General features: G+C 43.5%; 1 protein-coding gene across 1 annotated transcript; it reads left to right on the top strand.

The window, feature by feature from the left end:
- Window positions 1-1,054: 1,054 nt before the first annotated feature.
- On the top strand, window positions 1,055-11,690 carry GOT1 (glutamic-oxaloacetic transaminase 1). The gene is made up of 9 exons (XM_077258337.1): window positions 1,055-1,262; window positions 4,428-4,609; window positions 5,420-5,543; window positions 6,439-6,551; window positions 7,195-7,299; window positions 8,547-8,697; window positions 9,431-9,596; window positions 9,860-10,002; window positions 10,520-11,690. Exons 1-9 carry the CDS (start codon window positions 1,145-1,147, stop codon window positions 10,657-10,659), a joined length of 1,242 nt encoding a protein of 413 aa, XP_077114452.1. The 5' UTR covers window positions 1,055-1,144; the 3' UTR covers window positions 10,660-11,690.
- The last annotated feature ends 11,435 nt before the right edge of the window (window positions 11,691-23,125 follow it).

The raw sequence follows: 23,125 nt of genomic DNA, 5'->3' as shown, positions 1-23,125 counted from the left end.
CCGGTCCTTTTTCGGGGAAATCCGCAGTGGAAAACGGCGGTGCTTCTCTCGGCGGATTTGTGTCCTTTTTCTTCTGCGGATTCCACTGCGGGTTTCCAACTGCAGTTTCCTATTGGTGCTGTTGGAAACCCGCAGCGGAATCCGCTGAAAGAATTGACATGGTACTTCTTTTTTCCGTTGGCAAATCCGCGCGGATTTTCCAGCGAAAAAAAGGATCGTCGGCACAGCGGGTTTTGTTTTCCATAGGGTAACATTGTACTGTACCCTGCATGGAAAACGGCTGCGGATCCGTAGCTGCAATTCCGCTACGGATCCGCAGCAAAAAACGGATCGTGTGAACGTAGCCTAAAACGTGACGAGTCTCAGAAAATGGCGACTCACATTTTTTTTCTTACAAAATTTAACTTTTTTGTCAATAAACTATAAAAACTACACAAGTTCGGTGTCGCCGTGATCGTCCTGACCCGGGGAATAATCTACCGGTCATTATAACTGTGCGATAAACACCTTCAAAGAAAAGGAACTAAAAAAAACGGCGGAATTTAAGTTGTTTCCACTATTTTAACGCACTTGCAATTTTTTTTTTTCAGTAGATTATATGGTAAAGGGCTGAACACAAGGCCTCGTACGGTCATAGCTACGGAAAAAAAATAACATTATGGCTCTCTAAAAGGAGCACAAATCCAAAATTGTCTGAGCTCCATTCAATGACTGGAAGCAGAGGTCTGGAAACCAGAGAGTGCTGAGTGCTAATGTGATGAGATGTCTCCAGCACTGTGTATGAATGGAGGGGACCACTATATATAGCTGGAGTCTGCCCCCTCTCATATTTCCATAAGAGGCCGTTGCTATGGGATACTTGTGCTCTTACGCTCGGCATCCAATAGGCAGCTCTGTTTTATAAAGCCTCCGTTACACCAGCCAATAGCAGCTCGTCTAACCATTACACCTCCACATCCCGCTCTACGATTGGTCGCTAATGACCTTTCCCCGGTCTCAGAGAAATGATGCAAAGCTCTGTCGTTTGATAGGCGTCGTCAGCTTCTTGCGTTGTGATTGGCTGGCCTGTGTCTCCGCCCCATCTATAAAGCCGGTGAAGGTGAAGGTGACGGCTCCAGTGTGCGGTTCCCCGGTGACTGTCGTTATGGCTTGTGCTTCCATCTTCGCTTCTGTTCCTCAGGCGCCTCCTGTGGCCGTTTTTAAGCTGACCGCGGACTTTCGTGCAGACGGCGACTCTCGCAAGGTCAATCTGGGAGTGGGAGGTGAGTGAGGACGGGGTCTGTGCGCATGGGCGGCTGGGACATGTAGTTCCACAGCCAATAGAAGGGCATAGGGAGTCATAACCAGTTCTCCATAACTGCTGCTGCTTAAAGGGAGTGTCCATTTTTAAAGGGGGTGTGCAGAGTGACAGCTGTCGCCCTGCTGATATACTGGGGTCACACATTATCTGTCTCACAGGGGTTATAAGGGAGCGGAGACACGAGACGCTGTGTGCGGTGGCGGCTGCATTCACTGTTCTGCAGGCTTCAGAGCTGAAATCTCAATAAAGAGTGTTTCCAATTGTCACAAACCAGTATTTCCAGGATAGTTCTTGTAAATATAAGCAATTTACTGCTTGTTAAAAGTTTGATCCGTTCTGAAAACATTTTACACTTTTACACTTGTTGTCTTGGAGACCGACCACCGCTGCCAGACAGCAGAACATGTGCAGCGCTCACAGGCTCTTCTATTGAGCTTGTGATCGCTGCTCTGAAGCTGCCAGGACGCGCTCTTACCTCCTCATCTCGGCCAGCCTCAGCGCAGTGCTTACAAGAAAGGCAGCAGCGGTGGCCGGTCTCCTAGGCAACGAGCGGCAAATAAACGAAAAGTGTTAGCTCTCAAGTACTGCTGCAAACTTTTAATAAGCAGCAAATTGTAAAACTGCTTGTTTTTACAAGAACTATCTGACAGTATCCAGCTATGAAGATGAGAATATAATTACCCTTCTAAGAACGACGGCTCCGGCTTTTCTCTTAGGCTTCTTTCACATTTACGTTGGTACGGGGCCGTCACAAAGCATCGGCGCGACGTACCGACATACGTTTGTGAGTTTGTGCATAACGTGAGCAGCGGACGCAGTATTTCAACGTGTCTGCTGCCCATTCTAAAGTCCCGGGGAGGAGAGAGAGATCTCGGCCGGGCATGCGCAGTTAAAAATGCAGGATGCAACATATGAAAAAACGTTCCCTTGAACGTTTTTTCAAAACGACGGTCCGCCAAAACCCGACGCATCCAGTGGACGACGCATGCAACGTATGGCCATACGTCGCAATGCGTTGCTAATGCAAGTCTATGGTGCAAAAATGCATCCTGCGGGCAACTTTGCAGGATGCGTTTTTTCTCCAAAGCGACGCATTGTGACGGTTCCAAAACAACGGAAATGTGAAAGAGGCCTAATGCAACTTTTCAGATGATATATATAAAAAAATTCATCTGTTACCCCATGTAATGATAATTCGGGCACCCTGGGTACTCCACAATGATGGTAGAGACAGAAATGGGCCGCTTACTTATCGGCAGCAAAAACACAATTCCAGACTGCATGCGACTGTGCTGGATTTACAGTGGAGCAGCCAGTGCTGATCATAGGCCGGAAAGTCAGTAATCGGTATAACTGAACTATCGTACGTTTCACCGAACCACCCGACTGTTCACTGTGGTATCTGCAATTCCTGCTGACTTCTGTCTAGTGGGTTATGGGGCCTTTAGCTTTATCAGCCTCTCTCCTTTCTTTGGGCACCCCCCCTTATCCCATTTTTGCCCCGGGCCCCTTCTCTTTGCCCCGGGCCCCTTCTCTTTGCCCCGGGCCCCTTCTCGTTGCCCCGTCTGTCGTTGCCCCGTCTGTCGTTGCCCCGTCTGTCGTTGCCCCTTTGATCCTGTGTCCTTGCAGTCTGGGGCTGAGGTCACGAGCCGCCGAGTATGTGCTGAGCCAGCAGCCGCCCATCCTGGATGGAGCAGTCCGGCCTCAGTTGTCCCATGTTACATCCTTTATGTCAGGACTGCAGGTCTGTGATGTCTAGTGACATCTGGTGCAGTGAGTACGAGCACCGATCGCGCATCTGCACTTGGGCTGAGTCATTCGCTTGCATAACTTTATTCCTAGCCATAAGTCTGCACGTTAGAAAGAGTTGGAACTTGTGCGTGTTCTGACTGCACCCAGTGTTCATTTTTATTGTTCTGTTTTTATTAATCATTATTATTATTAATAATTAATAAAAACAAATTGCAAAGAATCCTCAGAAGGGAAATAATGAAGACCTATCTTGGAGAGTTCCAGAATTGTGTTCTCATGGTTTTAAGATTCTCAGGACCTGTTCACACCTGACCGATCCTCTGTGGACTGTCCGCAGAGGCGCAGATTTCACCCTTTGCATTATAAGGCGTGACCTCCATGGGGCCAATCTGCAGCATAGATGGATGGTTTCTCTTGATTTCTTTACAATCAGTTTCTGCTTCAGATTTCAGAACCGCGTTTTGGCTTTGCCTAGAGTCACAAAATGGATTCTACTCCTGCTTTGAGGAAGGTGGAGAATTGCACATTAAATTATGCCATTTTGCACCATTTACTAACTTTTAGGCGTTAATAAAACTTCCTAAACCTTGTTGGTTATGTTCTTTGCCAGTTAATCATGCTCAGGTTTTCAACAATTGTTAAAGCCGGTGTACAAAAAAATAAATAAATGCAAGTTTTTCTGCAGTTTGTGACTTCTTGGGGCTCAGTTTCTGCCGTATTTTGATAACTGAGCCTGAATTGCCGATTCCGCTCATTTATCTACGTCTTTACAAGGAGATGTCAGGAATAGGGAGGACTGATGTCAGTGATTGACCGTCGTGTTAGTGATGGGACTTCTTACAGCAGATCTAAAGGGATTGTCCGGCTTCACCAATCTTCAGTTAAATGTTTAAGAAAAAGTCAAACCAAAACTGAGCTTTACTTTGATTCCGGTTTCTGACTATTGGCCTCAGTGGTGTCAACAGCGCTGCAGCCAATCACTGTGATTGGCGGCTCATGTCATCTACATGGCTATATCGGGGCAGCACGGGACCCAGGGAGGGTAAGTAAGGCTGTTTTGTTTTTTCCTGTTAGAACTAACTGAGCCTGTGACAGAAGATTGGTGAAACCCCTTTTTAATTTTGCGCGGCACTTGTTGTTGTTTTTGCCTTTGTTGTTGTGTAACCTGGGTCAAAGTTGTGTCGTACCTGGACAGTTGCCGTTCTGCAGACTTTGGATCTTGGCCTGTAATAAAGCTGATCTTTGAACATCAGGCCACTTAATAGTTAAAAGACATAGGTCCATCAAGTTGAACCTTTCTCAATACCTTGTTTTTTAGTGCTGCCTTCGTTCTGCGCTGTTCCCTTCTCATTGTGTGATGCCTTTTCCCCTGCAGCCTATCGGACCGATGACTCCCAGCCCTGGGTCCTGCCGGTGGTGAAGAAGGTGGAGCAGAAGATCGCCAACGACCACACATTAAATCACGAGTACCTGCCGATCCTCGGACTGCCGGAGTTCCGGGCCAGCGCCTCCAGGATCGCCCTGGGTGAAGACAGTCCGGACTTTAAAGAAGATCGGGTATCTGGATTACATTCATTACTATCGCATTACATTGTGGTCAGAATTAGGACTTTGGTTGTTTATGCCCATCCTTCCCAGTGAGGTCTAATTCACACACAGCGGGGAGGTGGTCTGCAGGACTTGCTGTAATGGTTCAGCTCCAGTAAATTAACTCCTTAGATGCTGCGATTATTAGCACCTAAAGCGTTTGATGGAGCAAAAGAGAGGGATTTTTTGACCACCCATATATACTTTATTACTAGGGACATTATTCAACAATTCCAGTTTGTTTTTTTTTTTATAAGCCCCACATGGGGATCCTGAGCCTCTTCAAAGCAGATGCTGGAACATTCTCCGATCCTGGCTGCTTCATCTGTTCATCGCTACAGTCAAAAGTGACTGCGGCAGGATCAGAGACCCTCTGTGATCGGGTTGCTGGGTATGCCTCTGACACCTTTTCAGTCAGCGCCGGGGTCCTAGAAAATGATTCCAGGGTGGTATGTTTAATGAGTGATTCCCCAACATCGGCTTTATTCATGGTGACACAGACGATGACGTGTCCACAGACTGCAATACATCATACATTTACCATAAACATATAAAATAGCGACCTCTCAATGGGATCAAGAAAATATGTTTAGCGCTGCAGAAGAGGCGAGAGCATGAAATGGCCATTAGCCGATCTGAGCGGGTCACGTAGTGGCCGGAATACACAGGATCAATGCAGAATTCTCTGGAACTGAACGGTGTTTAATCAATTTAATATGGAGTTTACCATTTGTCCGCCCTTAATAAAACATTGCCTCTTTTTTATATTGTGTTTTGCAGGTCGGTGGTGTCCAGTCTCTGGGTGGTACCGGGGCGCTGCGCATTGGAGCCGAGTTTTTAAGACGCTGGTACAATGGAACCAATAACACTGCAACCCCCATCTACATTTCCGCTCCTTCCTGGGGTGAGATTGTGGTGTTTTTGTGCAAATATCAGCGCTCACATACTTGTTTGGGAAATTATCTTTTTTTTTTTTATTGATATGATTAGTGAATTTAAACAAATTATTTATTTATTTTTTTATCATCATCTTTTGATGTCTCAAATCAGATTTCTTAAACACCTTTAAATGTACATGAAATCAACCTCGAGGATGCACCACTGAGATGCTGACGATCACATCTTAGTCTGTCGCTTGCACAGTCATTATGGGGCTCATATTGGGTTCATTATCCCAGTTCATTAGCACCAGTGACTGATCTGCATCCAGTAGAAATTGGAGGCTATGTGCACACGGTGGGAATTTTGCTGTGGATCCACAGCGGATTTGACGCTGCGGATCTGCAGCAGATTTCCATGCGTTGTACAGTACCATGTAAACGTATGGAAAACAAAATCCGCACTGCACATGCTGCTGAAAAAAATGCGTGGAACACAGCGGTGTTTTTTCCGCAGGATGTCTATTCTTTGTACGGACTCCTGCTCCGTAATAGGAATCTGCAGGTGGAATCCGCACAAAACCGTGGTAAATCCACGGGTAATCCGCAGTGCGGTTTACCTTCGGATTTTGCAAAAACAGCTCGGAAAAATCTGCACACCAATCTGCAACGTGTGCACATAGCCTAAAGCTATGGCGTCGGAATCGCAGTAGTGCCTCCCCAGGTTTGGGTCTGTAACTTTATCTATCACAGCATAGAGAGGTATTAAACAGCAATCTTCACATTTTTACCACTTTGAGCGCCTTCTGTTCACAGCGGGCAGAGCAGGTCCTGAGTCTGCAATAACATCTTATGCATTGCTGCTATTATTATTACTGATTATTTTTTCTTTCTTTTTTAACCCTCACCCTTATTCCACAGAGAACCATAACGCCGTATTTATTGACGCCGGCTTTAAAGACATCAGAAGTTACCGTTACTGGGACGCTGCTAAACGAGGACTCGATCTTAAGGGATTCCTGGAAGATTTAGAGGTGAGCGAGGGCCTGATGGTTTCCATGAGCAAAGTAGGAACACAAATGTCTTACTGTTTCTACAGACTTTCTATACACCTCGGGGACAGATTTCTCCAGGAGCGTTTTTACAGTAAGTCCATACAGAACATAGAGCTCGGGTCTGGCCTGTAGTCGTGTCATTTCCACTGACCGGTTGCTCTGTTTTGGCTTTTAACCAGTAGCTGTATTAGGCTGTCACCTGTCCGTTACCATTGATTGCTGCCTTCCCAGTGATGGCACACCCAATCATAAACCCTACAGACATACAGGATCTGTTGTATGGACAAATGGCAGATCACATTGCTCGTCTAAGGCCCCGTTCACACATCTGTATGTCAGGGACCGTGAAGCACGGACTAGTCTTCCAACCTGAACACAAAAGCCTCATAGGCCCAGTCTGTGCTTCATGGGTCCGTATCTGGACCACGACACACAAATGCGTGAATACGGCAAAAGGGAGATCTTTCTTCTGGTTTGATGGAGAAGGATTTTGATCTGGTGACACTGGTAACTGAGAATGATCTGTTAGGATAATTAAATTTTATTTATTTTTTGATCACTGTTTACATCAATCGTGATGTTTTCCATTTGTAATGTTGACTGTGATACATCTTCCCTTCAGGGCGCTCCGGAGCACTCCATCTTTGTCCTGCACGCCTGTGCCCACAATCCCACAGGGACAGACCCCACACAAGACGAGTGGAAGCAGATTGCTGATGTCATGAAGGTACGCCAAAAGTGACCGCTACATTCATCTGGTCGTCTTTGTTGCTTGGAGATCTGTCGTCCTGAGCTCTCGGATCCGTTTTATACACGAGTAACTACTGAATTACTAGTGGATAACCCCTTATTAGTGGCCCCTCTAATAGGGGATGTCCAGTAAGTAATGATAAGATGACTGAGCAGTCTCGCTTTTCCCTATAGCAAGAAATCTATGGTAAAGACTTTCTTCCACGGAGACCTCTCGCCTAGTCCTAACATGCTTTTTTATAATAAATAGGAGACTTCATGTTGAAGTCCTGGTGATAAAGACAGGGAAGAGTAGATGGAGTCTGCTCACCTGGTGGAGCGGTGCAGGTCAGGCACCACTCTGATGAGAGTAGTAGTGACATGTTAGTCCTTGTATAACCTGCTGCTCCACCCCTGGAAGCCGACAGAACGGCTCATTTAACAATTAAACAATTGCGAGCTGAAAAATAAGAAATAGAAATACGTTGCGTGGGGCGCTGTCATGATGAAGCAAATTACAAGAAGGTGTAGAAAAACTATAACCGTTTATTAAGACGGCAAGGCATTTCAAAATCAATCTGATTTCTTCCTGAGGCTTCCTATGAAGAAGCATCGAAAACAACTTGCAGAGGAAGCCGTGTTTCAAAGAAATGACGTCCCACCCATGGGTATCAAAAACCTGCAGGTGGGCCATGTCATTTCTTTGAATCACTGCTTCCTTTACAAGTTCAAGTTGTTTTTTATACTTCTTTGTATGAAGCCGAGGAAGAAATCGATTAATTTGAAAAGCGTTGCTGTCTTTTAATAGTGTTCTTAGTTTTTCTACACCTTCTCATCCTTGTTGTCTTCATTGTGACAGCGCCCACTAGTCTTTTTTTTATTTTTTGCCTCTCAATTGCTTTCATAATAACTGTCTTTGCCATAACCATACAATTCTGAAGAATGTTGTTTTTTGTTTTTTTTAGAATTCTACTCTGTTGTTGCTCCAGGAAATGCATGAATAAATTGGACAACGGGGTGTTACCAATGCCCCCAGTAAGATTTATTCATATACTTCATGGAGGAACAATAGATGAATGGTGCCGTGTAGGACAGATGCTCCAGATTTGCTATTTTAGGAGGAATACGTGTTTTTTTTTTTTTTTCTTTGGCAGACCTGCTAGGAGGTGACCAGATCCCTTTTAAAGCCAATACCTGTTGATCACACTAACTAACCTGTTGTCTTAATGTTCCTGCTTTCTTCAGAGGCGATTTCTCTTCGCATTCTTCGACTCTGCCTACCAAGGATTTGCCTCTGGAAATCTAGACAAGGATGCCTGGGCCGTACGTTACTTTGTGGCTCAGGGCTTCGAGCTGTTCTGCGCTCAGTCTTTCTCCAAGAACTTTGGGTTATACAGTGAGTACTGGGCCGGCCCGTTATATGGTAACTGCAGTGTTCCCACAAAATAGTCGCCTAACGATCCAATATAATGTGATAAGACACTGGATGGAGTCCCAGGTGCTGGAATCTTCACCAATACTGGTTTTCGGGAACTCTGTATGTTTTGTAACTCCCATTAGTTTGTGTTGAACGTAATTGTGTAAGTGCTGCCTATTCTTTACCAAGGGGCATGGCTGCCCCCATCACATATATTGGGGATTGTGATGGTTCCAGGTGTACATTGGTCCATTAGTTAGAGTTGGGACCCTCCTTGCCTACCTCCCCTCACCTTGGTAAGGATGTAGCAAATTTACCAAAACCACCATGGGCACCTCCAAAACCAGTAAGCCCTAGGTTTTGGTTGGTGCTGATCCCTGGACCTGCCTCCGCCGTACTGTGTTCTGGAGTAAATTAATTAGTTGAGAATCCAATAGCCACAACAGTAAATTGCGCCTGCCCGCCAGGAGCCTGGAAAATCGCCTCCTACCTGCCGGCACCCACGCCTCTCCTTTTGATTAGCCGGCCTGGGGCAACGTTACATGTGTGCCAAGCCGCTAATAACAGAATAACTGCAGGTACTGTCAGGCAGGAGGCAGTTTTCTGGCCGGACAAGGTACGGCAGACCGATTCTCCCATCTATCCATTGACCGTTTACCTTGTAGTACGTCACGTATCGGGCAGCAATGCTTCTACGTTTTCTCCTCTTTAGATGAGAGAGTTGGCAATCTGACTGTCGTGGGTAAAAACCGAGACAATGTTGAACGTGTCCTCTCTCAGATGGAGAAGATTGTGCGCACAACCTGGTCCAATCCTCCCTCACAAGGTGCTCGCATCGTTGCAACCACTCTGACCACCCCTGAACTCTTCGATGAATGGTAAGAAGACAACTAAAACCTTAATGCTAAGGTGACCAGGTGATGAAATGGCCCTAAATGTGGCATTTTTTTTTCATAAGATGAGCAATTCGATCCGCGCTGCCTTGGTCCGGTCCTCCGTGGCAGCCAGTCTACATCATGGGCACCTTACTTGGGTCTACTGGATCCCATAAAGTTGTGGAGGACCAGACCAGGGCAAATGCATTACTCACCTATGTCTTCTATTATTTGCTTTTTTTTTTTCTATTTCTATGACCACCCAGGAGGAGCAATGTTAAGACTATGGCGGATCGAGTCCTGTTAATGAGAGCAGAACTTAAATCCAGACTGGAGGCTCTGAAAACCCCCGGTACATGGAAGCACATCGTGGAGCAGATAGGGATGTTCAGCTTTACTGGCCTGAATCGTAAGTGTACCCTCACTTATGTGTATCGGGTTTTAACCCCTTCACGTCACGGCCAATTTAGCCTTTCTGCTTTTTTTCCCCCCCTTCTTCCCAGAGCCGTAACTCATAATTTTCTGTCCACATTGATATCCGATAGTTTGTTTATTTGCGGGACGAGTTGTACTTTTGAATGACATCATTCATTTTACCATATAGTGTACTGGATAAAGGGGGAAAAAATTCCAAGTGGGGAGAAATTGTGTAAAATGCATGCATATCGTCACGTTTAATGATGCTGTCAGGTTGACAGCGGCAGTTAATAGGTTAACAATCGCAGGTGTAGGGGTAGGTCTGTGTGAGTTTGCTCCATACATATACGACAGATGAAGGGTAGTGGTTAAAAGGAACCGCAAAACTGGTTGCAAGCTGCGTCCGAATTTGCCCTTGGTTACTCTGGTGTGTGCAACTTGGTACTTTGCGTCGGATGCTTGCTGCTCCCTCATGCCCAATACTTTATCGTTTTTTTTTTTTTCATCAGCAAAGCAAGTTGAATACCTCATTAAAGAAAAGCATATTTATTTGATGGCGAGCGGACGTATAAACATGTGCGGGCTGACGACAAAGAACCTGGACTACGTGGCCCAATCTATTTATGAAGCCGTTACTAAGATCCAGTAAACAGAAGCCCCCACCTGCAGTAATTGATGTAATAAGATTTGTTGTGTGTAATGTTTGTGTTTTTTTTTCTCCTTTTGTGGCTTTAAATTGAACAAAGTAAAACAGGGAGAGACTTGTTACATGTATACAATGGATGCAGTGCGACCATCTCAACATCAGGGAAAGATGAGAAAATCCCACGCATTTCATTGTTGAAGCCGAACAGAAGGCACTTGGACAGATCTCCTGTGCCCTCGTCACTGTGTACGCAGCGGAAAAGATGGGATTCACCAAAGATCTTCTGCACATGCTGCAGAGTAAACCGACCAGCGGAGCAGACTTTCTTTCTGCAGATTGTCGGTTTCTGCTGCACATTTCACCCTTTGTAACCCTTTACAGCAATGTTTGCAACGGTTTTTTGCTCCCTGGGGAAATTCTGCAGTAGATAACTCCAGATTTGGGACTATTCTATTTAATCTGCACTTAAAGTGGTAGTTTTTTTTTTTTTTCACCAAGCTTGTGGTTGCTGCAGAACTACAACTCCTAGCATGCAGGGCATTGTAGATTTGTTGAAGCTATACAGCCAAAGGTCGCAGGGCACTGCTCTAAAGTCTCCTGACATTACCGGCGTCGGACAGACCCCCCACAATCTGCTTTATTCTGACAGCCATTTTTATCACGTGTCTGGTCAGTGTCGCCAATAGGTTTTAGTTTTGTGAAACCTCCCATCATCGTAGTTTCTCTCGCATGCAGCAGGATACAGAGCCATGTTGAAAACCCGTCCACGGAGCCCTCCCTTACACCGGTACAATTAGTGATTATGTTTTGTGCTGACCCAGAAACATCTAAACCTTCCCACAAACCTGCCTTCTATTGTGAAAGTGTCCTACTCTGTTCTCCAGGAGGGGGGGAATGAGATCTTATGCTGCACAATATTACAGAGCATGTAACGCTATTGTCATGCGATGCAGAAAAGCGCACAACTGTGTAACTGACAATTTAAAAATCTAGTAATATCACGTCATATGATGCAATAAATCCTTCTAACTCTATGGTGGCTCGTGTCTGTTAATTACCGGTATTTAGGTTTCTTTCACACTGGATCATCTGGGGTCCCTGACGGAACGAGATGAAATATAAGGGCTGTATGATAAAACTGTAAAGAGGGGAAACGTGCAAATCTACAGCACTGTTCCTCTGTAGGCTATGTGCACACACGGTGAAACGCTCCAAATCAAAAATTTGAGTTGTGTTTTAAAAATTTAGCAAAGACTGAGTGTGCACATGGCCTTACATAGACTCCAAAGGCAGATATGGGGACTCTGCATTGCAAATTTTCAGCATTTCCACAGTGGAATCCACCACAAAATCTGCACCACTTGCTTAAATTACAGATTAGAGTCTTCGCTTCTCAAGTTTACTATGACAGACGTGCTGGAAACAGTTTAGTTAGCCAATATTGTTCCTTACCAAATATTTCCAATGTTCACACTGCTTCTATTCGCTCCTTTTTTTTTTTTGGGGGGGGGGGGGGGGGGGGGCAGTTTCGTATGCCTACGCTAAAAAAAACCCATACGCTTAAGTTTACTCTCTACAATCGTGAGGTGGCGTAAGGAAACTTGTAATAGGCAGCAGCAATGCATATGATCAGGGTCTGACACCAACATCCTAGAACAAATAGTTTGTGATTGCTAAGAGAAAAAACAAAACACATTTTTTTTTTTTTCTTTAACTGTATTTAAAAAATATTACCTTCACAAATTAGGAAAAACTTTAACATTTTATATATATTTTTTTGGATCAGCAACATGAATGTGTACAAGTACAGAAGAATACGTTTACCGGTCTTTCTGTGCTCCGTGTGAGAACATCCATTTTTAGCTCCTGTTGGGGAATGTGCAGACACAGCTTAAAAATGACGCTGTGGAACCGTCCCAAAATCTGAAGGTGTTACATTTCACACTACATTGCAATGAATGAAATCCACGGCACCTACAGAGTATTGGTGTGGATGTGATAATCCATAAGTGATTTTTAAGCCATTTAACACTCCATTGGGGAACATTGTACAGTGCCATGGTGCAGGTTGTGCAACGAGTACGCTGTACGTGCAGCCATAGTGTGCATACATGTGGACTGCAGACCAAAAGAAAAAACACAGAGGAGGCCACGTGAGCCTGGAAAAAAACTGGTGCAAATTAGGACACATTAAGGCCCCAGGTGCCGCTCCTGGCCAGTAGTGACGGGCAGGTTTCTCACTACTAGCTGCATTTTATTTTTTTTTATAAGTTTTATCATTACACGTCACGATTCATAGACCATGCAATTCTATGAGTCTGCTTGGAATGACTTGTCATGTGAAAACTGCAACCAAAAACTGCAATGCTATGTAACAAAATACAATTATGGTATTATACATTGCTCAGGAGAAGCCAGAATACATCCAAAGTTTGTCACAAACAAAAACTACCAAAAAATAAGCGGTGTAAAGTTTAATAATAAATCCGCCAGATCTGTCATCCAGCATGAACCGTTGTCAGTAGTGATGAGCGAATATACTCGTTACTCGAGATTTCTCGAGCATGCTCGGGTGTTCTCCGAGTATTTTTTTAGTGCTCAGAGTTTGTTTTTCTTGCCGCAGCTGGATGATTTACATCTGTTAGCCAGCATAAGTACATGTGGGGGTTCCCTAGCAACCAGGCAACCCCCACATGTACTTATGCTGGCTAACAGAAAAACTAAATGTCCGAGCACTAAAAAATACTCGGAGGACCCCCGAGCGTGCTCGAGAAATCTCGAGTAACGAGTATATTCGCTCATCACTAGTTGTCATGAATTTGGTGCATCAAATCTAAATATTAGCTGTTTAACTTTATGGCCTCATTCCGACATCTTTTGTGTATGTGTTTACCAGATAAAAAAAACCCAACAAACTGTTAATCGATTTTCAGCCATTTTTGTGTCCATTTTCTTTTCAGCAAAGAAAAAAGTTAAAAATGAAAAATGGATGGCATGCAATTGCTGTAACCTTTTTTAAGGACCCATTGTTTTGAGTGGGCAAGTTTTACCTGTGACTGTCTTTTTTTTTTTTTTGTGTGTGGACACTTCATCCCCATAGATTTGTATGTATTTTCTATCTTTTTTTTTTTTTTACAGATAGAACATATAGTCTGTATATAAAAATTGGACATGTAAAAGAGGCCTAACATAACATTAGTAAATTGGTGATTTACTAGTCCTTCCCTCTGTACCTTTTTGGCAGGAATTGCTTTTAGTGCTGTTTTTCAGCCTAAGGGCTCACTCACACGAGTGTCTAACATGGCCGACCCCGGACTCTCCTTCTTTCTACGGATGCAGGTGGAGGATGATCCTCCCGTACACTACAGCCGGGATGGTGAATAACATGGCCTGACTGCTCGCTAGGTGCACTTATCCTTCTTTGGTTTCGGTACAATGACAATTACAGTAGGCCGGTGGCTCAGGATACACCCCATCCTTACCACCATGGCCTGTGAGCCGCTGTCGTCATATTACGTGGGGGCTGAGAATGCAGGTTTGGCTTTTTTCATTAGCTCTGTCCAGACTGAAGGTTCTGTAATGAGGTGTTGGGGCCTCAGCCGTATACAGGACACCATCACACAGTGTGCAAAACGTCTATACAATAATAGCAGCAAGAACAATCAGTTTTTGGTTACAATGGCTGCCACCATGTGCTGGAGTTGGACTTGTACCCAGACTATGAGAAGAGCAGACATTACTATGGCGGCAGAAGGAACAAGTTTACCACAAGTTTATTTTTTTCCCTTGCATATGTACATAAGGTCTGCTGAAATCTGGACGTATTCCTGCTGTCCTTACCAAATACACTATGGCTGCATAAAGCACACCTACCCCCTACAGGGTTTTTGCATAAATCAGTAATACATGCAAAAACAGGACACAGTATAATATATATTAGGGGAAAGTGACATCTTTCTCACCTCCGCCTTACTTTCCTGCCTACAGACTCTGTAAATATTCATCATCATGAATCTACACTAATAATACTGTGCAGTTAATACTAGGCAGGGAGGAGGGGGATGCAGCTGCAGGTTCTCTCTAAGCATTCTGTGAGCAGGGAGAAGAGGCAGAAGTGAGGACACTAGTGATTGGTGTAAAGTCTTGATGAACATACGTCATACCAAGAGGAGCCATTCAATCAGAAGGGAAGGAAAAGACCCCAAAACATGTTAAGACGCAGCTTTGTACACTGCAGCATTAATAAAGGTCAGGAGTAGGGTTGAGCGACCTTTAGTTTGTTAGGGTCGAGTCGGGTTTTGTGAAACCCGACTGTCTTAAAAGTCGAGTGAAATCGGCCGACCACAGTGAAAAGTCGGGTTTCGGCCGAAACACGAAACCCAGTGAAGATATTATTATTTTTTATTTTTAATCTCTCTCTCTCTCTCAAAATTTCGATTTGCACATTCCAAATCGCTACTGCGCACAAGCGATAGCATGACGATAGGCGTTCACTCCCCTAACACCTATGTCATCACTCTGCCCACGCTCATTCATTGGCTGAAAAAATGGCGCTAATCGCATCATACGAAACGCGACTTTGGCGCCAAGATCACGTACCGCATGGCCGACCCCACACAGGGATCGGGTCGGGTTTCATGAGACGCCGACTTTGCCAAAAGTCGGCGACTTATGAAAATGAACGACCCGTTTCGCTCAACCCTAGTCAGGAGTAAGAGGCGACTACTTCATTAAAGGGTGCATCTTAAGGGGGCCATGTGCCTCTGCCAAAGCTGAACTCCAGACCGGGAGTGGAGCAAAATTCTGGTGGAATTTACGCCACAAACTGGTATATATTTTAGTGAATTAGGCAGGCGCCTCTGTCATGCACCCCCCTTCTCTGCTCACGTTGGCGGAGCTGGCTGAGAGTGGCAAGAAAACACATTGGCACAAGAGTTGGTGTGAATTGATTTGTCAGACCCGATCCACTGGCCCCATTAGTAATCTGAGGGTCTTAGACAGGAGGCTGAGATCATCCTCTCACACGACCGCTCGCTCTTCTTTTGACTAGCTGGCCTGGCGAGACATCACAATGGTATTGTACCAGGCTGGCTAATCGAGAGTAGCGGATCCTGGGGGATAGTGAAGGTTCTCACAGATTACTAAGGGGGCAGGTGGACTGGGTCCTGCATATGGACTCGCACCACCTCTGTTTGGCACATACGGACAAGGCGACTAATGAATAAATCTCCATTGCTGTACGAGCGAAGCCCGGATACCCCACATGTATTCCTAGTACTACGACTGACACAAACATGACATACTACTATGGCTGCTTCTGCCTTGAGGTCATTTTCTCACGTTGCATCTCAACATGATTATTAGTAACACTTTTTCTGTATTGGTCATTATAAGAGATAAAAATAAACCTTTGTTACATTTCCCTTGATGTGCATGCATCGCTACAAAGCCATGGAGGAGAGCGCGCTATAAAAGTATATATAATTGTCCTTATTCAAAATATAAACGTTTTTATCTCCCGTCCTAAATTAAAAGCGTCCGACCAAGAAAGGTGAAAATGAAGGATTCACTCTGGTGGAATTGTGCCATCAGATAGGATCGTCGCCGGCAGTTACAGTGATTCTGTGAAAGCTTTTACCCTACAGGTTATTTTCAGTGAAAAATGAAAAGCTGAAAGTGAATCATCACCATTTAGAGAGGTATTCCCACAATAGAAAGTTATGCCCTAGGATAAGGAATAACGGACAGGACGCTTGTACGAGAAAATAGGCTTTGTAAAGTCTCGTCTTCCCATGCTTCATCTCTGGGACTGCTGTACTCCGCTCTCTATGGCACTCCAATAGTCAATGAATGGAGCGGAGGTTGAGCATGTGCATCTCTACGTCATCCTGCTGAGTGTCCTGACATTTGTGACTCCCAGCGATCAATATCCCATATCCTATGGATGGAGGATAACTTTGGTTGTTGGGAAGACCCCTTTAACGCCAGCTCGTATAGATCTAAATCATGTGCTGATTAAAAAAAATCAGGTTGTCTCACCCCTGCCATTTGGTGTCTTCGCTCTGTATAACTTGCTGTCCCCTGCCTGTTGTCAAGTGTAATCCGTCTCTAGCAGCAAAAATGAGGAGATAGATTTTTGGAAGTCGTGAGAGACAGATTTTTGTCACTCAACAGGAAGTGGGTGAAGATTTTTATTTCCATCCTCCCATCATAACACATTCCACGGATGAGGAATATATGGCCCGAGGGTCATATACAGCCTGTGAAGTTTTTTGCTATGGCCCATGGGCAGATTGCCGGGCTTGTTTTCCATCAGCCGGCCCTTAAATGCTTTCCTAGATGGCAAGAAACCGCGTGAAACTTTCACTGCTGCATTGCACACAAAGCTGGATTACGCCCTTATGTTAGCCAGTATCAGGATGTTCTTTATGGGAGAAGTTAGCGAGCTCTATGCTCCTGCCTCTCTTCTTCCTATGATGAATGCAGCACTTGCAGGATATTCTATATGATGTTTGTACAGCAGTCTGTGTCTCCTATGTGATGTATACAAGTCTCAGTGTCTCCTATGTGATGTATAGAGCAGAATCTATGTGATGTATATAGCAGAATCTATGTGATGTATACAGCAGTTTGTTTCTTATGTGATGTATATACATCAGTCTCAGTGTCTCCTATGTGATGTATACAGCAGTCTGTGTATCATATGTGATGTATACAGCAGTCTGGGTATCCCATGTGATGTATATAGAGCAGTCTCAGTGTCTCCTTTGTGATGCATATACAGCATTTTCAGTGACTGAGATGCACACAGCAGTCTCGGTATCTCCTATATAATGTATACATCAGTCTGTTTCTCCTATGTGATGTGTAAAGCAGTATGTAATGTATGCAGCAGTTTTTGTTTCTTATGTGGTGTATATACAGCAGAGTCTCAGTGTCTCATATGTGATGTATACACAGCATTCTCAGTGACTGATGTACACAGCAGTCTCAGTACCTATGTGATGTATACAAGTCTCAGTGTCTCTTATGTGATTTATATAGCAGAATCTAAGTGATGTATACAGCAGTTTGTTTCTTATGTGATGTATATACAACAAAGTCTGTGTCTCCTATGTGATGTATATACAGCAGTCTCAGTGTATCCTATGTGATGTAAACAGCAGTCTGTGTATCATATGTGATGTATACAGCAGTCTGGGTATCCTATGTGATGTATACACAGCAGTCTCAGTGTCTCCTTCCTGATGCATATACAGCATTTTCAGTGACTGCTGTACACAGCAGTCTTGGTATCTATGTGATGTAAACAGTAGTCTCAGTGTCTCCTTTGTGATGTATACAGCAGTCTCAGTGTCTCGTATATAATGTATACATCAGTCTGTTTCTCCTATGTTATGCATATAGCAGTATCTATGTGATGTATGCAGCAGTTTTTATTTCTTATGTGATGTATATACAGGAGTCTCAGTGTATCCAATGCGATGTATACAGCAGTCTGTATCATATGTGATGTATACAGCAGTCTGTATCATATGTGATGTATACAGCAGTCTGTGTATCCCATGTGATGTGATTTACACAGCAGTCTCAGTGTCTCCTATGTGATGTATATACAGCAGTCTCAGTGATGTATATACAAAGTTAATAATTCGTCTGCACTCAAAATAAAATGGAGGTGCTGGAGGAGTGGGTTGTAGTGCTGATATATAGAAAAGAATATCCACCGCACTCTCAAACTCGATATTTTCAAGATACTTTATTGATTGGTACATAACAAAGAAGCATGAACCAACTACTCTCTTCTATTCCCCAGACAGATTGACTATTCTAAGTTATCCCTATATGACAAGCTCATGCATCCATATGCTATATTTCAGCGATTTAGATATACTGCAACCTTGTGATAAAGACCCGGGACAGGTCGAAAAATCTTTCTTATTTTGTCACTAATCTGTTTTCAACTGTTCATGCTTCTTTGATGTGTACCAATAAATAAAGTATCTTGAACATGAGAGTGCAGTGGATATTCCTTTCTGCGATGTACATACAGCAGTATCAGTGTCTCCTATGTGATGTAAACAGCAGTCTCAGTGTATCCTATATGGTGTATATACAGAAGTGTCTCCTATGTGATGTATGCACAGCAGTCTCAGTGTATCCTATGTAATGTATACAGCAGTCTCAGTGTCTATTTGATGTATACAGCACTTAGTGTCTATGTGATATATATACACAGCTGTCTCAGTGTATTTATGTCGTGTAGTTTTCTCAGTGTATCCTATGTTATTTATAAACAGCAGTCTGAGTGTCTCCTATGTGATATATATACTGCAGTCTCTGTGCTTCCCATATGAAGTATATACAGCAGCAGAGTGTATCCACGTGATGTAAAACAGCAATCTTGAAGTCTCCTATGTGATGTATACAAGTCTCGGTGTCTCCAATGTGAAGTATAAACATCAGTCTGTATCCATGTGATGTAAAAACAGCAGTCTGTGTTTCCTATGTGATATATATACAGCACTCTCGATGTCTCCTATGTGATGTATAAACAGTAGTCTGAGGGTATCCACATGATATAAAAACAAGTCTCAGTGTTTCCTATGTGATATATACACAGCAATCTCAGTGTGTTCATGTCATGTGTACAGAGTAGTGTCAGTGTATCTTCTGTTATTTATAAACAACAGCTTGAGTGTCTCCTATGTGATATATACTGCGGTCTATGGGCTTCCTATATGATGTATAAACAGAGGCTGAATGTATCCACGTCATGTAAAAAAGCAGTCTTGGAGTCTTTTATGTGACGTCTCGGTGTCTCCTATGTGATGTATACCACAGCAGTCTCAGTGACGTGATATATAAACAGCAGAGTCTGCGTCTCCTATGTGATGTATACCACAGCAGTCTCAGTGACATGATATATAAACAGCAGTCTGTGTCTCTTATGTGATGTATATACAGCAGTCTAAGTGTTTCTATTGTGATGTATACAGAAGACCTCCTACTGCTTGAGTTCTATAAACAATACATGAGTAGTAATAAGTTTCCCACTTTGAGAAGACATGCAGAATAAAAATTTCTGTGTACCTGCAGCCACACAAGTAGGATCTTCCTGTTCCAACTACGGAGATCTAACCACTATTTAGACATATATAATCAACTCATGATTTTTAATTCTAATTTAAAAAATGGTGTTCAATGGTGAACATTCACTTTAAAGTGCATAAAATGCTAAAAGATAAACTGCAGCAACCTGCTACACCAACCAAAATCTGTATCTACTGACCATGGAAAATGCAGATGCAGTGATTAAACACCTTCAAGAATGAAACAACATTGTTCATGCGTTATGAAATGTCGGAACCGTAAAAATAAAGATACACTGTAAAGTCCATTATGTAGGAAATTCATTGCCATCGTTACATAACATCCGGAACCTTACATGTATGTAACACGCAGAAGGAATGTAACGTCAGGGAGACATTCCCATAAACTACAGTAATATATTACAGCTGAATCGGTGATGTCATCACTGTCAAATTATAAAAATATTATCTACCATCTCAATTAGTATTCATGTCATCCATCTAACATTTTTTTTTGCTTACCCGTTGCTTTTAGCATTAGAACAAATAATTTTTAAGAAAATATATAAAACATTTCTCTTCTTATAATTTATCTTAAATGGGTTTCTGTAGATAGTCCCCGAATTTTAAATGACTTTGTTATAGTGAATGTCTGCACACATTTTTTTTAATCTAAACAGATCTGAATTAATTGCAGAATAATTTAATAGATATTGACATCATTGGGGAATCAATTTTTCTTTTTACTTACTTGCATTGGGGCCAAGAACAGTTTTTTGCAATAGTTTCCACTTTCTTTAAAAATGTTGGAATATTTCTACAGCCTCAATGTATCACCGTGCATAACTGACTGTAGAATGAGTGAACCTGTTACTGAGCTCATTGTGACGCCATGATACGTATGTCTTATCCTGAACCATTTTACCAGCCGATTTGAGACAAGTGGAAACTTGAACTTAGATTTTCAGGATGGTACAGGAAAGGAGATACAAGGATTACCTGCAGTCAGAAGGAGCTCACTGGCAGATTCACTGGTAACTAATTTTGCAGTCTGCTATGTACACTAATAAAGAGAGGCTGTAAAAGATAAATGGTGTAACATTTTTAATGAAACTCTATTGCAAAAATGCCTTTTAGCCAAAAATACAAACATTTAAAGGGGATGTTTGGTGAAAACTTACTGATTGCTGGGGTCGACTGCCAGGACCCATACCGATCGGCAAAACAGGCAACTTTTATCCAGGTTAGATTGGAGCAGCAGTGCATATGCTCAACCACTGCTCTATTCATTTCTTTTGGGGCTGCAGAGTGCTGCATTTGGCCTTTTCCATCATGCCCATACACAATAAATGGAGCGGCAGTCGGGTGAGACCGACCTGCGGCTCCATGTGCTAATGGGGATAAAAGTTCTCCATAAGGGATAAAAATTGCCTGTTCTGCCGATCGGTGCATGTCCCACAGATGCAAAACCCACCGATCAGCAAGATATTAATATCTTTAAAACTTTTGGAGCTCATTTTTTTTCTGATCTGCAGCACAGACATAAAGTTCGAGGTGGAGTCTACATAAAAAAAATATCTTTAGAGATGTATGAATATATATATATATATATATATATATATATATATATATATATACAATCAACTTAATATTAACTTGTATCATCAAAAGGTGCCCTGACTTCCAGGATATAAGCGTCAGTCCCTATAGATACTACTTCATAGATATCTAAACACACATTTTTCAAATGACAACCCCTTGAATTGATGATTCTTGATACCACCAGTCACCGCCAGGGGGAGATGACTGCATACAGATTATATAAGGGACTTTTTATTCATTTTTACTTAAATGCAAATATATTTTTGCAAATGTTTTTTGTACCTTTTGGCTTTTATGCAGAAAAAAGAAGTTTTCGCCAGCGATGACAGGTAGGGTAATGGAATAAAATTTCAAGTTTAGTAATTAATATAATAAACCAACATTGCTGGCAAACCACCAAGTGTCCATTAACTAAACTAAACTAATCCTTAAAAAGCCAACCCTCGATCCAACAGTTATGCCCAGCTATCGCCAAATATCGCTGCTCCCATTCGCTTCCAAACTCCTGGAGCAGCACGTCCACGCTGAACTTTCCTCCCACCTCTCATCTAACTTGCTCTTTGACAATCTACAAACTGGTGTCTGCCTCCATCACTCAACTGACACAGCTGTGACCAAAATCACTAATGACCTACTTACCGCCAAAGCTAACGGACAATACTCTGTACTCCTCCTTCTAGACCTGTCGTCTGCTTTTGACACAGTTGACCACTGCCTCCTACTACAGATCCTCTCCTCCTTTAGCATCAAAGACCTCGCCCTATCCTGGATAGCCTCGTACCTTTCCAACCGCACATTCAGCGTCTCCCACTCCCACACTACCTCCTCATCCCGCCGTCTCTCTGTTGGAGTCCCCCAAGGCTTTGTTCTAGGACCCCTACTCTTCTCAATCTATACACTTGGCCTGGGACAACTCATAAGGTCCTATGGCTTCCAGTACCACCTCAATGCTGATGACACTCAGATCTACCTCTCTGGCCCAGACGTCACCTCTCTGCTCTCCAGAATCCCGGAGTGTCTATCAGCCATATCCTCCTCCTTCTCCTCTCGCTTCCTCAAACTCAATGTGGACAAATCTGAACTCATCATCTTTCCTCCATCTCATAGATCTTCCTTACCTGATCTATCGCAATTAACGACATCACGCTTTCCCCCGTACCGGAAGTCCGCTGCCTCGGAGTAACCCTTGACTTTGCCCTGTCCTTCCAACCTCTTTCCACCTCTTGTCACCCCCAGCTCAAACATATCTCCAGAATCCGTCCTTTCCTCAACTGTCAATCTACTAAAATGCTTGTGCATGCCCTCATCATCTCCCGCCTTGACTACTGCAACATCCTTTTATGTGGCCTCCCTGCTAACACCCTTGCACCTCTCCAGTCCATCCTTAACTCTGCTGCCCGACTAATCCATTTCTCTCCTCGCTACTACTCCGCTTCCCCCCTCTGCAAATCTCTTCACTGGCTCCCATTCCCTCAGCGTATCCAGTTCAAATTACTAATACTGACCTAAAAAGCCATCCATAACCTGTCTCCTCCATATATCTCTGAACTAATCTCCCGATATCTCCCCTCACGTAATCTCCAGTCCTTCCAAGACCTCTTTCTCTCCTCCACACTTATTCATTCCTCATCCAACCGCCTCCTGGACTTCTCCTGAATATCCCCCATCCTCTGGAATTCTTTGCCCCAACACGTCCGACTATCAACCACATTCGGATCCTTCAGACGGAACCTAAAAACCCATCTCTTCAGGAAAGTCTACATCCTGCACTGACC

Source organism: Ranitomeya variabilis, chromosome 4 (assembly GCF_051348905.1).
Source record: "Ranitomeya variabilis isolate aRanVar5 chromosome 4, aRanVar5.hap1, whole genome shotgun sequence".
Taxonomy (NCBI): Eukaryota; Metazoa; Chordata; class Amphibia; order Anura; family Dendrobatidae; genus Ranitomeya; species Ranitomeya variabilis.
The sequence above is the reverse complement of the archived record's forward strand: the minus strand, read 5'-3'. Positions and strand labels throughout refer to the sequence as shown.